The sequence below is a fragment of the Cavia porcellus genome, unplaced genomic scaffold (assembly GCF_034190915.1).
Source record: "Cavia porcellus strain 051 isolate PalLab524CR breed Dunkin Hartley unplaced genomic scaffold, mCavPor4.1 scaffold_10, whole genome shotgun sequence".
NCBI lineage: Eukaryota > Metazoa > Chordata > Mammalia > Rodentia > Caviidae > Cavia > Cavia porcellus.
The window spans coordinates 26,801,676-26,817,238 of record NW_026947493.1 but is presented as its reverse complement, the minus strand read 5'-3'; the positions used below and the strand labels follow the sequence as shown (position 1 = coordinate 26,817,238).

General features: G+C 39.5%; 1 protein-coding gene across 1 annotated transcript in view; it reads right to left on the bottom strand.

The window, feature by feature from the left end:
* Positions 1-2,173: 2,173 nt before the first annotated feature.
* The window catches only part of LOC106025741 (cadherin-related family member 3), a 37,518-nt gene continuing 24,128 nt past the window's right edge, over positions 2,174-15,563 (bottom strand). The window contains exons 9-10 of the mRNA XM_023561783.2: positions 14,696-14,744; positions 2,174-2,674 (exon numbers count right to left, since the gene is read on the bottom strand). Coding sequence (XP_023417551.2) covers positions 2,523-2,674; positions 14,696-14,744 — 201 coding nt within the window. The 3' untranslated portion in view covers positions 2,174-2,522. The remainder of the gene's footprint in view (positions 2,675-14,695; positions 14,745-15,563) is intronic.

The following is a 15,563-nucleotide window of genomic DNA, read 5'->3' as shown; positions in this document are numbered from 1 at the left end:
ACGTAATCACAATATACTGCAAACATGTACTAATAAATATTAAAATTTAATTTAAAAAAAAAACAGAAAAACAGAGCAAGGCGGAGAAGAATATGGCAGACATATTAAGAAGAAAGAACCATGCAGATGGGGGAGAGATTAGAAGGATGCAGCAAAGTAATAAGAACCGTGAGAGCAATGAAACCCAAAATGTGTAATAGTCATTGTACAAAAGAGAGGAAAAGAAAGTGCTCTAAACTATATTACTGCATGTATATTTAAGTGTATAAGATAGAATATGATATCACAGAGTTTTATTGGATCATTGAACAGAACTCTTTGCAGTATCATTGATGGAATGTCCACTTTACAAGCTTTAATTTTGTGACTTGAACAATTATTTCTAAGATGACAATATGTAATCCATTAACTAGTAATTTCCCACTGTTCATTTTTTTCTGCAAATCTGTATAACTTGTACCCTTTCTCTGCTTTTTTTTTCTTTTCTCCTTAAATAAAATTAAAAAAAAAATTATAAAAAAAAAAAATAAAAGAAGGATGCAGCAGCCCCAGACTGAAAGAGGCCAGGCTCAGACCTGGCTTTCCTGTCCAGAGGGTGTGAGCCTGCCCACTCCAGATCTCAGCCCTCCAGCCTGGGACTTGAGAACAAAGCGCCATTGTTTGTGGTAATCTGTCATGGTGGCCTCAGGAAGCTAACTCAATTGTTCCTGGGGAATTGGAGCTTCTCAACACAACCCAGCTGAGCATGTGAGGGTTTAGAGTTTGTCCCTCCCCGGGATGACCCCCATTACTCCCTCCCAAGCCATCCCCAGCAGCATCTCCAGCTCAAATGTCCTTTCCTGCCATGTTTAGTACAGAGATCTAATGCAAGCAAATAAACTGAAACCAACTCGTGTTGGTGCTGAAAACAAACTCCAACTTATCGGGGTGGTTTTTTGTTTGTTTGGTTTGGTTTCAGCACAGGAAAATCAAATACAAACTGACCCAAGGCAGACTTTGAAAAGAAAATCTCTAAGTGCTTTCTCTCTTGAGCACTCAGGTGTTGGCAGATGAAGCCTCATATAAGTAGATCCATCCAATCATAGTTGATCCAGAGGGAGCTTTCCTGAAGAGAAGACGGCAAGCACTTCCCAAGTTTTTGGTCTCTCGCCTAGTACAGAGCACCTTGCCACCTGGACAGAGGCAGGATTCCCCTTCTGTCACACTAGGAAGCTCCTTGCCAGCAATCCCACCTTAGCTTGGCCTGGACCTTTGCAATGACCCTGCCATCTCCCTGTGTCCCAAACCACCGCTCACTCAGCCACCAATTTGACCCTCATCAAAACAATCCTGTTTTCTATTTTCACATAGCTTGCAGTTGGGAAGCACTGCCTGGGGTAGCATCTCACTCACTTTAGATTGCTTTTCACACACATACAAAAGGTAAGAAACACAGCAATGATGACCATTTGCATTTTCTACAAGAAAAGCTGAACTTCAGAGAACACGACTCATCCAAAGCCCAGGCACATCGTCTGTGCTTCTGTTTAGTGCCTTCTGAGGACCCCACACTGGAGTAGACACAAATTTAAAATGACCCTGTTTGCTGTCAGGTGCTTGCTTTGCTGGAAGATCCGGTGTCCCAAGGCTAAGAAGGAATCCTTTCAGCATATTTGTGCAAAGGAGGATGAATATCAGAGCATTTCTCGGCATTTGGGCCCCTGGTATTTTCTGATGCAAAGACTCCTTCAGTGCTCATGATGTATTTTATCCTGGATAAGATTTGTTTTAAAAATGTTATCTCACAGTCTACTCCATTTTGAACTAAATGTGGACTTAGATCCTCCCACCAACAGCACCAGGGCCTCCTGCAGCCCCAGACCCACGATAGCCCAGGAAGGAGGCCGGAAAACAGACTGCATGCATTGCAGCCTTAGTTGTCTGGGCGCATGCATCTCAGAAGTCTTGCTTCTGACCTCCCCTTGGCAAGTCATCAGCACGTAAAGTTTCAGGTGATCATTCTCCACAGAGCTGTCAAAAGATAAGATCAACAACACTTCGGAGAATTGCTGCAAAATCTTGCATTTTCTAGAAACCAAAAAACTATTTCCTAAAGATAATTACATTTCCATTCTGTGGGTTATGGTAGAATAAGCAATCCAAATTAAAGGCAGATGACACATCGTGTGTTTCAATGTATTTATTCACCAAATAAGCATGGAGTCTCCACTCCGCGCTGTGCACATGTTGGGTTGACAGTAGTGAATGCAGGAAAGCCTCTGATCTAAGGAAGCATACAGTGCGCTGGGCAAAGCAAGACAATGTGCAGCATGGCCTCTGGTTCAGCAAAACACATCCAGAGACTCACAGTCCACCGCGCCAGGCACCCTCTGCCGGAAGTCTGAGCTGTACGATTACACACAGAGCTGCAGATACAGTCAAAGCGGCTGGCGTGTGTATCTAAGTTTTGATTTTAGATCATGCATTAAAAACTGCCCAAAAGAGTCACAGATAGAATCCAGAAACACTGGAAAACACTCTCCTCACACAGGAATTGTGGAGGATGTCAGTTCTCCAGAAGGAAGAGGCTTCGAGTCAGAGTACATGTTTGCCACGGCCTCCTCGTGGTACTTGGGGGGCTTCTTCCACTTTCTGGCCCCTGTCCTGCTGTTGTATTCATACACATTCCCAGACACTGAGAGGGAAAACAGACAAGTGAATTACAATGAGCTTGCAAAGCATTTATTCATCATATAACGTGTTTATTGAGCATTTGCTATGAAACTAGCAAGGGCCCAGTCTATCTTCTCAAGTCTTGCTCTTTCTCCTAGGGAAAAACTAGAATCAAAACAAAGCAGCATATAGTTTCATGTGCATTAAAAAAAAAATCCTCTAGAATTGGTTTGCAGGAAGGAAAAGTTCTATGTCATGACAGTGATAGCAGTTATACAGTACATTAAATCTCATAGAACAATAAAGAGAGATATGTTTTGTGGTACTGGAGATTGAAATCAGGGCCTTTGTACTGAGCTAATCTTTAGCCCTTTTTGTATTTTATATTTTGAGTTGCCCAGATTGGGCTCAAACTGGAAATCCTCCTGTCTCAGCCTCCCAGAATGCCTGAGATTATAGGTATGTGCCACCTTGCCTGTCTCAGAGACTTTGAAGTGAAATCTGTAGTCTAGTAAATTGTATTGTCACCTTCTTGGTTTAGGCAGTGTACCACAATAATAAATGATTTACTTTTAGAAGAACCTGGCTAATAAATAGATACACTATACCTCTATACTATTTTTGGTAATTTTTTTGTGAATCTGTAATAATTTTTAAAGTAAAAGTTTAAAAGAAAAAATAATGTGTCAAATTGTTGCCTCCATGCACACCTTCAAAGAGACTGTCTTGTACTTGCGTGAGGTTTTATAAACCTCCATAAAATAATAAAATGAAGCTAATATATGAAGGAAAAGAAACAGGAAAGACAGGGCCTGATGGAATAGAAATCCAACTGCTTATGGTTTATTAGGTGACTAAGATATGACTCATGGGAAGAATAACAGCGAAGACCACAGGTGCCTCTTGCACATTTACTATACCACAAGGTTGCCTTGCAAGGTACTTGGTATCATTAGCCACATTGTAGAAATGGAGAGACTGAGGCAAGAGCATGTTAAGTAACACTCAATGCCACACCATCTGCCAGTGGCAGATGTGGACTTAAATCCATCCCATCTCATTACAGAGCTCTAGATGCCAAGGATGTAGGGTCAGGGACCATGACATGAGTCACTTTGATTGCCCACTGTGACCAAAACAGCACCTTCCACACCACTTCCTGGGTCACACAGAACATCTGATGAATGATGGTAAAACCCAACTCATGCAGCTATACCTATTTAATCTTAAAATATGAGTCATCTTTAAGCATCTTGTGACACTTCACTGTGCTGACAGGGCTCAGAAATCCATTTATTGAATGGTGACTTCCATCAGGGACACTGTGCTGGGGTGGACAATGCTTTCACCACCAGAAAAATGCATAGCACCAAAGAAATCCATATCATCATTTAATATTTGATTGATGAAACTTGGAAACTATTGCTGAATCACACGTAAAACATCCAGGTTCAAAATAAGCCAGAGGCCAATAACTGTATCCTTGACACTGAAGAAATGAAAGACTTTGCTTGTCTGAACCAAAGCCAAGCACTGAATCACCAGAAAGTATCTTCAGTGATTGTTACCTCTATCAAATTATGTATAGCCATATTTGAGTTTTGTTTGTTTGTTTGTTTGCTTGCTTGTTTGTTTGTTTCTTAATGGAAGCAAGTTGAGCCAGGTCAGTGATAATGCACTGGGTTTTAGCAGGCTTCATTGGCAGAGAGGTCAGGAATAACAATAACAAGAATGAAGGTTTCTACAGCAGACTACCTGGATTCTTATCCTGCTCTTCCTCTTCCTCCACTGTGATTCTGGGGGGAAATACTCTGTCTCTGTTTCCTCATAAAATGAGGGTAATAACAAGGTTACTGCCTCATAAATAGTTGTGAGATGGAAAATTTCATGTGAAAGCGTTTGGACCATCCTAAGAATTCAGTCAATATTTGCTGTGGTTTCATATTAGGAATAACCTAAAAATACCTCATAATAACTCTGCAAGTGCATTTTTATCCATAGGCTTTTCCAATGTGCAAAGAAAAAAAATGTTAAAATTAAACAGGATGTACAGTAGCAGTGTTCTCAATAAAAAGACGAGAGCAACATGAGGGTCCACAGATGGAGAAGCGAGGAAATGAAACATGATACCCACATGAAAAGCGATGTTATTCGGCCTTCTGATGAAAAGGCATCCCAGCGCTGTGGTAGCCTGGAAGAACCTGATAGGAACTGAACCCAGTCACAAAAGGTCAACTACTAGATGATTTTATCATCAGATTCATAAAGACAAATAGACTGGTGGCTGCCTGAGGCTGCCCGAGTGGAAAGAGGAAAGAGGAGTCATGGTCCATAAGCAGAGTTTCAGCAGGAGATGCAAAGCTCTGGAGATGAAAGGTGGTAATGGTTGCATGGCAGGGAAATGTGCTTACTGCCACAGATGCGCACATTGGAAAAGAAAGCTGAAAGACATAATTCTGCATTATTTATATATTCAATATAAAAAAGTTAACTAGGTCAGTACTAAATAAGTGTTTATGAAATACACTTTTTCTAATTTTAGAAGGAAACAAGAAATGGCAACCAGCAACCTTAATTACTTCCAACAGTAATAGTAAAAGTAAACCCAGAACCAAGAAGGGGCTGAGCACTGTACCTCAGGCTGCTCTTGGGCCCAAGACAGGGGAGTCTGGTGAAGACTCTAACCCATGGTGGACTCACAGCCCTCAAAAACAAGCACCTCACTACTCCCTCCCCATCTTCCTTTTCCCTACTGCTAGGATTCAGTGTGATCTCCAGAGTTTCATCCCATCTTTTCTTCACTTTCTTTGGAAAGAAAGCAAGCTGTGTGACCTCACCAAGTGAGCCCCTGCCTCCACGTCCACTACATGAGGACAATCGTGGTTCTCCCATTACAGGGACAGAGGGGTTCTACGGCAGAGGTAAGCACCCATAAATGTTCATGCAGACTCTTACTGGATACCTGGAAAGTGAAACTCTTAGGAGGTTGTTTAACATACATCCTGTTACAATATGAAGAATATGATACTAATTTAGCAAAATATTTTTACAGGGTGACATTCCTGAGAGAACACTGAAAGTCAGCAATGAAGCATCGGCAATTTCATGCGAGGACTTTTGCAGGTGTCCAGAATTGACCTACTGTAAACTGCCATGCATAGTTACCATGCCAATGAGTATTTTGTGATGCTACCCCATGTCGAGTGACATTTTACATAGTGATTTTTACATTTATCACAGTCATCTTGAAAGTTCACAATCACCTCTGTGAAACTGAGAAAACCCACAGCCTTGTGCTCAGCTTTTCAGATGGGAAGAGGGAAACAAGTTAAATTCTTTATCCAAGTTCATAGCAAAAGACAGTGATTGTCAAAACTCAAACCCGCATCTTCTAACTTCATGACTGGAGCTTTTCCAAAACTCTGGCAATTTTCCATTTTTCCCTCTTCCATTAAGGAAGAATTGCATTGAAAAAGAAGAGTCAGTGAAATGTTTTTACAAAAAGCAGATATGACCTATTCTGCAATTTGAGTTTATAACAGATACATTTTAGAATAATGCTTGCAAATCCATGACTCATCTGCAGATTTTGAGAATGATTAAACATGGCCATGAATTCTTTGAGTTTGGTTCTTGAAAGGTAGATTTCATGATCCTTGCTTGTAATCTGGGTAGATTCTAAAGGTTTTAACCAACAGAATGTGGCACAAATAATGCTGGCTATTTAGTTCCCAGGTCCCCTTTCCTATCTCTTGGAATTCTCCCTAGGAGATCCAAGCTGCCATGTGCAATGCTCAGATCACCTGCTATGAGGAGAGTAGACCACAAGGAAACCATTGAAATAGAAAAGAAGAAATAGTAACAGGGAGAATAGACACAAGGAGACTGTAATCTTTAAATTATACTTTAAGAAAAATGACAGTTTCAGGACACAAAGGCACCTCAGGTTACAGTACCTTTTTCCCTTCCAAGAAAATTACTCCAAAAAATTCTTAAGGCCTGAAATTTCAAACTGTGCCCAGAATTTTCACCAGTGCATTTCCTCTGATACTATAGACTCACTAATCCAACAGATTTCTTCCCTGAAGGAAATAACACTAAGTGGAAAGCATATCTCTCAACTTCAAATACCACCAAAATCTACTAGATTTAATAACTTCAAATACATAAAAGTAATTTACCCAGCTCACTAAAATGGGTAACCTGACCCATAGGAGGAATGTGTTCCCTAGATCACCTGTCTTGAAGACCCCCTTCAAGTCCACATGAAAACCCCAACCCTGAACACCATGTGCCTAATCACTCAAGAGCTCACACTGCCTTTGTTGTATGTTCTTCCTTAATTATGCTTAATTAAACTACTTTGCCTTTCATGGATGCACTCTGAAATGCTCTTCTGTGATGTAAGTTGGGGAGCCTACAATTTAGTATCTGGATAGTGTGAATTGAGGGTTATCTTCTCCTTGGGGAACCTTCACATGGTTATAAGGCAGTGGAATCTAGCTGAGCCCAAATAGCAACTTTTCTGATCAAGACAACAGGGCTAAAAACTCCACCAAAATCTACTAGATTTAATAAGCAAATTTAGCAACATCACTGGATACAAAGTCAATACACAAAAATCAACAGCATTCCTGTACACAAACAACAAACTCGCTGAGAGAGAAATAAGAGAAACAACACCTTTAACAATAGCCTCCAAAACAATGAAATCCTTAGAAATCAACCTAACAAAGCTTGTAAAAAAGCTATGTATTGAAAATTATAGTTCTCAAGCACCTCCCCTCCCTGGTAAGTGGCAGTGGTGTGGCAGACTACAGCCCTTCCAGGGGGAGAACCACGAGTGTCTCCTGAGATTTGTGCCATGTTGGAACTTAGGATGCTGGAAAACCAAGCAAGAAGCTCCCCTGCCTGGTAAGTGGCTGCAGTGTGGCAGACTACAGCCCCCCCAGGGAAAGAACCACCAGTGTCTTCTGAGATCCACACCACATTGGAACTTATGAAGCTGGGAAACCAAGAAACCAGCCTCCTCCCTGCTGAGCAATAGTGAACCTACTGGTGCATAGCCTAGAGTCAAACATCTCACTTCCCCTACTCCACTGCTCCTGTCCCCTCATTAGCAAATAGGAACCAGAAATCTGAGCATCTCCTGGGAGGTTGACCATAGCAAATAAGGGGGATTTCCTTCTACCATCTCTTTGAAGGCAAATATTTTTATTACTGTTTTGCTCTATTCTGATTAATGGTACTGCTCTATTCAATTTTCTGTTTTGATAAGTTCTATAATGTTCTGTATTTCATTTTATTTTGATATAATTGATATAAGTGATTGAAAGAACAACTATTGTAAAGATAACAAAATACACTGTGATACCTATTACTGTTATCCTGGTAACCTGCTGTGAAGTTCTGTACCAATTTCACTGTACGATCTTAGTTAGCTTTATTCTGTCTTGTTCTGTTGTATTTTACTACTTTCAAAATAAAATTTTAAAAAAAGAAAATTATAGTTCTCTGGAAAAGGAGATTGAAGAGTACCTCAGAAAATGGGAAGACATCTCCTGCTCATGGATCTAAAGAATCAACATTATGAAAATGGTCATACTTCCAAAATTTTTGTACAGATTTAATGCAATTCCAATCAAAATAACATTAGAATACCTCACAGATTTAGAGAAAATATTCCTAAAATTCATCTGGAAACAAAAGAGACCTAGAATAGCAAAGATGATCCTGGGCAACAAAGGCAAGACAGGCAGCACCACAATCCCTGCCTTGAAATCATACTACAAAGCTACTGTAATAAAATCAGCATGGTGCTGGCAAAAAGAAAAAAGACCTGAGGATCAATGGAACAGAAGATACAGGCACAACTACGAACACACTCAGCTACCTTATCTTTGACAAAGAGGACAAACATGTTCATTAAAAGAAAGATAGCCTCTTTAATAAATAATGCTGGAAAACTGGATGTCCACATGCCAAAGACTTAAACTAGAACCATGCCTATTACCATGCACTAAACTAAAGTCAAAATGAACCAAAGATCTAAATATTAAAAAAGAAACACAAAATCTACTGGAAAAGAAAGTAGGTAGAAATCTTGAAAACATAAGAGTAGGCAGAGAGTTCATGAACAAAAACCAGACTTCACAGGAAGTACTTCAAAGAATCAATAACTGGGGTCTCATTTTATTAAAAAGCTTTTGCACCTCAAAAGAAATCACCAACTAAGTGGGAAAAAATCCTACAGATTGGTGAAAATTTTTGCCAACTATTCTTTCTATCTATCAAAGGACTTCTATCTATAACATATAAAAAATTGGAAAAAAAATTAGGCTCCCTAAATTTAAAGACTCAGTCCAAAACTGGGCATCTGAGGTGAACACATAATTCTCAGTTGAAGACTACATTTGACAAATAAATGTATGAAAAAATGTTTAACATCATTGGTCATTCAAGAAATACAAATTAAACAGAGCTAAAGATGGTGGATCATTAAGCAGCAAAATACAGAGCCTCCCTGAGAGAAAGAGCTCAGATGCCAGAATAAAACATCATGGAGAAGCAAAAGGAAGGAGATGGATCCTCTCAACCCAGGAAGAAACTAAACAGAAAGGAGCCAGTCAAACTCGCGATCACAGCACTACCATGGAGCCACTCTGATTCACATCCACGGCGCTCTCACTAGAGCCACCCAGACTTGGATCACAATGCACTTGCCGCCAGACCCACAGTCATGCTGAAGTCAGGTGTCGGTGAGCCCAACAGAGAACAGAGCCAGCGTAGAGACCTGTACTAACCCATGATGAGTGCTCAGAATAAGACCCTCGCACAGGAAAGGGGTGACAGACTAGACACATATTGGAATTGGACAGGACAGGCATGAACAAGGTATGGCAGTGACCGTAGTTGGTTGCTCCATGCCCAGAGCAGATTGGTGGGATCTGATTGGGCTGGGTCATGCCCCTGGCTAAGACCCAATAGCCAAGGATAAAATCATCCCCAAAGTTGTCCCAAACCAGTTCCGTACATGGCACACGCTATGTGGTGAAGGCCCCCCACAAGTTGACTGGCTCGGAGGGGAGGGGCCAGCATACACTGCTTGCATCTCAATGACCAACAGCAAACTGGAAAGAGCAGAAATCCCTATCTAGCATGCTTTAGAAGAATCATAACCAACAAGAAAAGGGGGTGGGACCTCCACTATACAACTGTATAGAAGAAACCAAAACCACGATAAGAGAAAGAAATAAGAAAAATCTCCCAGCCCCCAACCCAGAAAATATTGATTCTGAAGAGGTAAATACAGAAGAGATTGAGGGCAGCAAACATGCAATATCAGACACGACATTAGCTGACATAAAGCGATATCTTCGTGACATCATAGACGAGCTCAAAACTGAAATATTAATTCAAGTAAAGCAAGATATAAGGTTTAATAAAAGAAATTCTAAGCTCCTCTCAAGAAGACACAGACAGAAGAATGGAGGAACACACGAAAAAAGGAAAGAAACATTCAGTGAAGAATATAAAGAAAACCTAGAATACATGAAACAGATTCAAAGAAATTACCAGGAAATTAAAAACTCCATTGAACGTTGGAAAAATTACCTGGTAGAAACCAGAGATAGATTAACAAACTTGAAGACAGACTTGCAATGTATGATTATGAAAGGAAAGCTCTCCTAAAAATAACAAGGAAACAGGCAGTAACAATACAAAGGCTAGATGACAACAAGAGGATCTATAACTTAAGAATAAAAAATGTGAGTGAAGAAGCAGGAGTAAACACAAAGGAAATACAAAGGCTAGTCACAGAAATAATTAAGGAAAACTTCCCAAGCATAGGAAAAGGAAATGATATTCAGATTATGAGGCATACAGAACTCCAGCCACCTACAACCAAAACAGAACTACACTCAGACATGTAATAATCTAGATCCCAGAAATTCATCACAAGAACAGAATATTAAAAGCTGTAAGAGAAAAGAAACAGGTCACCTACAAAGGAAAACCATCAAAATCACTACAGACTTCTCGACACAAACCATCAAATCATGAAGAGATTGGAGCAAAGTATTCCAAGCCCTGGAAAAAAATAAACTCCAACCCACATTGATGTGCCCTGAAAAACTGTCTCTCAAAATTAATGGAGAAACAAGATGCTTCCATGACAAAGAGGAACAGGGGGAATTTGTGACCACCAATCCAACCCTACAAAAAATACTGAAGGACATTCAAGAGAGAGAAGAAAAAAAAATACCAGGATTTCAGTAACAGTGGCAGAGAGGCCTCAATGAACAGGGCAGACAGTGGAATGAAGGAGAAAAGTAGACAACCAATGGCAGAAAAATAGCATAGCAGAAATGAGGTAGAGAAGTTTGGCTATAATCTCTAACATAGATGGCCTTGATACATTAACAAAAAGAAACACAGGCAGAGTAGATCTGGTAATAGGGTCCATTGAGATGCTCTGTATAGGAAATGAAATTAACCTGAGAGAGAGTTTATGGACTGAAAATCGACTATGAGAAAACCATGCTCTATGTGACAGGGAGCCAGAGAGAAATAGGGACAACTCATCCAGCACCTGCTGATAGGTTAGAAAGACATGACACTTTTGTGCAGTAGAGAACTATTCAGCTATAACGAAGGAAAATCTTGAGGCTTTTGTAGGTAAAGGAATACAACTTGAGATCAAACCCAGGAATGAGAAGGTTCAGAACCACTTAGGTAAATAACAGGCTGCCTCCCCCCATCTAAAAACTGAGGGAGCTGAGGAACCCAAAATGTGCAGTGTACCCTGTGGGAGTGAAAGGGGAGGAACTGTCTAAAAAAGGCAGAGGATATTGTCAATAGAGTATCAGGATTTAAAATTCACATTATTCTCACTGCTCTGTTTAGATGGATTATATTCTGTTTCAGTTTGTCTTCTTGTACTAGATTTGAGGGCACAGACAGCTATACCAAAAGTAGCAAGATATATTACAGCAATCGTCCTTAATTTCCAATTAATTTAATCTGAAGCCCTGTATAACTTACACTGTCTTATTATGACTTCTCTATTTGAATCTGGTTCGTTAGACTGCTGTTTTGTACTGACTGATTTTATTCAAGTCTGAGAGTATAGGCAACTACACTGAAGATGACAAGATTCACTAGGATACCTACTCTGGTTTGATTATTACCTGCTTTTGAAGTCTTATAATGTTTCCAATGCTTTTTTATTAATATTTTTATGTACTGCTATATTCAATTATACTACACCTGATGATATAGACAATTTTATTGAAGCCAACAAGAGACATAATAACCACTGTAGATCATCTTGTATTGTGGTTTTATATAAATTTTTCATTTCATGTTTTTACAGGAATTTGTTTTTTTGTCTTGTTTTGTTTTGTTTTTCCTTCTAATTCAGAAGATAGCTATACATGTAAAGACTCATGCATAATTAGAACTTATAAACAATTTATGAGAACTGATTATATAACACATGATGAAATGAACAGTTACTTTGAAGAAAAAGAGACCCTACAGTAGTAGCCAGTGCTGGTTCCATAGCATTACAATGTGAAATCCAGCAATACTATTCTTTGTTCAGAGTGATTTTACTCTGTTTTGTTTAATTTCAACATACGTGAAGGTGTGGACAGCTATTTTGAAGAGAATCAGAGACACTATGACAACCACTGTTGACTTCTTTATTGTCTGGTCTTGAAGACCTAAAATGCCTTCATCATCCTGTTTGGATCAGTTTTATACTATGTTATTTTGTATGAATTCACTGTAAGTGAAGATATGGACAACTATTTGGAAGAGAATAAGAGACAATATGATAGATAGTGAAGATCTCCTGTTATCTTGCTTTGAAATCTATGTCTCTTACATTGTTTTCTTATGTTCTGTTTGGTGTGTTTAATTTTACCCTCTTTAAAATACAATTTTAATTTTAAAAAGAAATATAAATTAAAACAATACTGAGGTTCCGTCTTACTCCAGAAAGAATGGCTAACATCAAGAAATCAACCAATAATAAATGTTGGGTGGGGGGGGTACTGTGGAGAAAAAGGAATATTTCTCTGTTGTTGGTGAGAGTGTATAACCATTGTGAAAATCAGTGTGGAGACTCCTCAAAAAACAAGAATTCTAGGTCCCATTTCACCCTGCTATTGCCTTTCTTGGTATTTACCCAGAAGAATTAAAAACATTATTCCACAATGATGTATGTGCACCAAGGATTATAACAGCACAATTTGCAATATATTTTGCAAACAACTCAAATGTCCATTGACTGAGAAATGGATAAAAAAGATTAGGCATTTTATACAATGGAATATTACTCAGCTATGGAGGATAAACTCAAAGCTTTTTTAGGTAAATGGATATAAATAGACACCATCCTCATAAGTGAAATAAATCAGACTTGCATGTGTAAACATTGCATTGTCTCCGTAGTATAAAAAACTGAAAAAGTATATAAGGTCCAAAAGGTACTATAGATCTTGTGAAAGAGAAAGAAACTGCTCAAAAGGGGCTGAACAACTGGGATGGAATGAAAGAGAAAAAAAGAAAAGGAAAAGGAAATATATTTTTTTTCTTTTCTTTTATCATAAACATATATATATATATATATATATATATATATATATATATGGTAGTTAAGACAATTGTACTAATTCTATTAGTTCAAGGAAATGAACAGTTAGTGCTCATATTGTTCAGTCAATTTTGCATGCCTATGTCTGGTAACCTGAGCAACTCTTTTTTTTTTTTTTTTTTTTTTTTTTTTTTTTTGTATTTTTACCGGTACCAGGGATCGAACTCATGACTGCCTGCTTGCAAGACAGGTGCTTATGCCACTGAGCTAAATCCCCAGCCCCCTGAGCAACTCTTTAGAAGAGAACAATATGCAATATAGCAACCATTGTTAAATTCTATCATCTTGTCTTGAAAACCTATATTGATGTTGCTTTGGGGTTTTGTTGTTGTGGTGGTGGTGGTGGTGGTGTTAGTTGTTGTGGGATTTTTTTCTCTATTAGTAAAAAAAGACATCAGCGCTGTGGCTGGGACCCTGTTAGACACCCCAGTTCACACCAGCCACTAGCTGATACACTGAAGGGATCTTATTGGTAGCACATAAAGCCAACACTTGCCCAGGTGACAGCTATTCCAATTTCTGATGCACAGCAGAGTAAGCTATAGTGAAACGGTGGCTGTTTTAGGATGGTAAGCCCTACAGAAGTTGAATACACACTCATATTTAATGGGAAGAGTTAATTTCATCTCTAAAATGGAGTTTAATTGAACTATTTAAATGCAGGCAGATTTCATGTAACAGCATGAATGTCCAGCTCCTCCTAAAGCACCACATTCTGGCAGGCTCATTCCCATAAGGAAGGAATTCAATGCAACTGAGTGGTGATGCTCCTGCCTCCAGCCTCAGTTGTCCTCGGTGAGTCAGTTTTATCTGGTTCCTTGTAGTCATTCATTTTACCTTCCTGGCCCTAAAATCATTTGCCTTAGGACAGAGTCTCACTTTTAAAGTGTAATGAACAAGCAAATTATTCATATAGTTCTAGCATCTAAATAGGTATCATGGGCTTAACTCAAAAGATAATTGTTATAGTTTATGTGTAGATGTCCCCACAAAGCCTCATGCAGTCATAAGTGGAGCTTTTTCAGAGGTGGGTGGACCTAGAGTGTGTGGTGCTGGGATTGATGCATGCTGCAATGCTAGGTTCAGGGCACTAAGACTGAGGACGTGAGTGCTATCCATCCTAAGCCTGGATAAAATAAAAGGGATAGAATGTTCTGTGGTCATCTCTTGTTGCTTTGCTGCCTTCTACCTGCCACAAACTTTTGGTCCTCCGAGATGTCCCACTGCCATGTACCACTCTGCCTTGGAGCCAGCTGATGGTAAACTGAAACCTCTACAAACTGTGAGCTAAATAAATCTTTCCCCCTTTAACTCTGAGTGTTGAGTATTTTATTTCAGTAATGTGAGAAAAGTAACTAAGACAACAATTAAGCACCATACCTGGATCGATGGCTTCTCCATCAAACACAGTCTCATACACAATGGTTTCCTTGGAAAAAGCACATATTCTTAGCAATCAAATCAGTCAGTTTGATAAAGTTACTTTTGACAAGTGTTTTGTATTTGAGCAGTTGACTTCTTTTAAGTTACTTCATCTCTCTCATCTATAGAGAGCCAACAGCCTTGGGACCAAAACTTCTTGCTATTCTTATCTCCTGCCAACCCCATCCCCCACATCAATTGGCTTCCAAGACCTCTGTGACCTCAGGACCTTATTTTGATGTGAATTCTCTTAGCCTATCTGAGAGATATTATACCAATGGTAGTGAATCTATTGTACACAGCATACTATTTGTTTTTAAGACAAAGGATATTAATGTATGAGTTCTTTTTGTTTTTTTCCTAAACAAAACCCTCCACATTCAGGTTTATTTGCCATGTTGGCTCTTTGTGATAAGTAAGTGAGTTTGGGGCTGGCCTTTGGGCATTCATCTCTAAAAGGTTCGCCATCTCTGGTAGACTGCTCTTCCCCTTAACTTCATGTGTTGAAGTTCTAATTGCCAGCACCTCAGAATGTCACTCCTTTGGAGACAGCGCCTCTAAAGAGGTCACGTAGGTGGGCATTAATTCCATGTGACCCGTGTTTTTCTAAGAGGAGGAAACTGAGGCACTGACAACACTAACCCTTCTCACAGACCACGTGAGGCCAGAGCAAGAAGGTGGCCATTCGCAGGTCAGGGAGAGAGGCCTCAGAACAGACCAAAATGCCAACACCTGGAACTTGAGCTGTAACCGTGAGGACTGTGCAAAATAAACTTCTGTTCCTCAAGCCACCTGGCCTGGAATCTTGCTATGGGAGCCCTAGCAA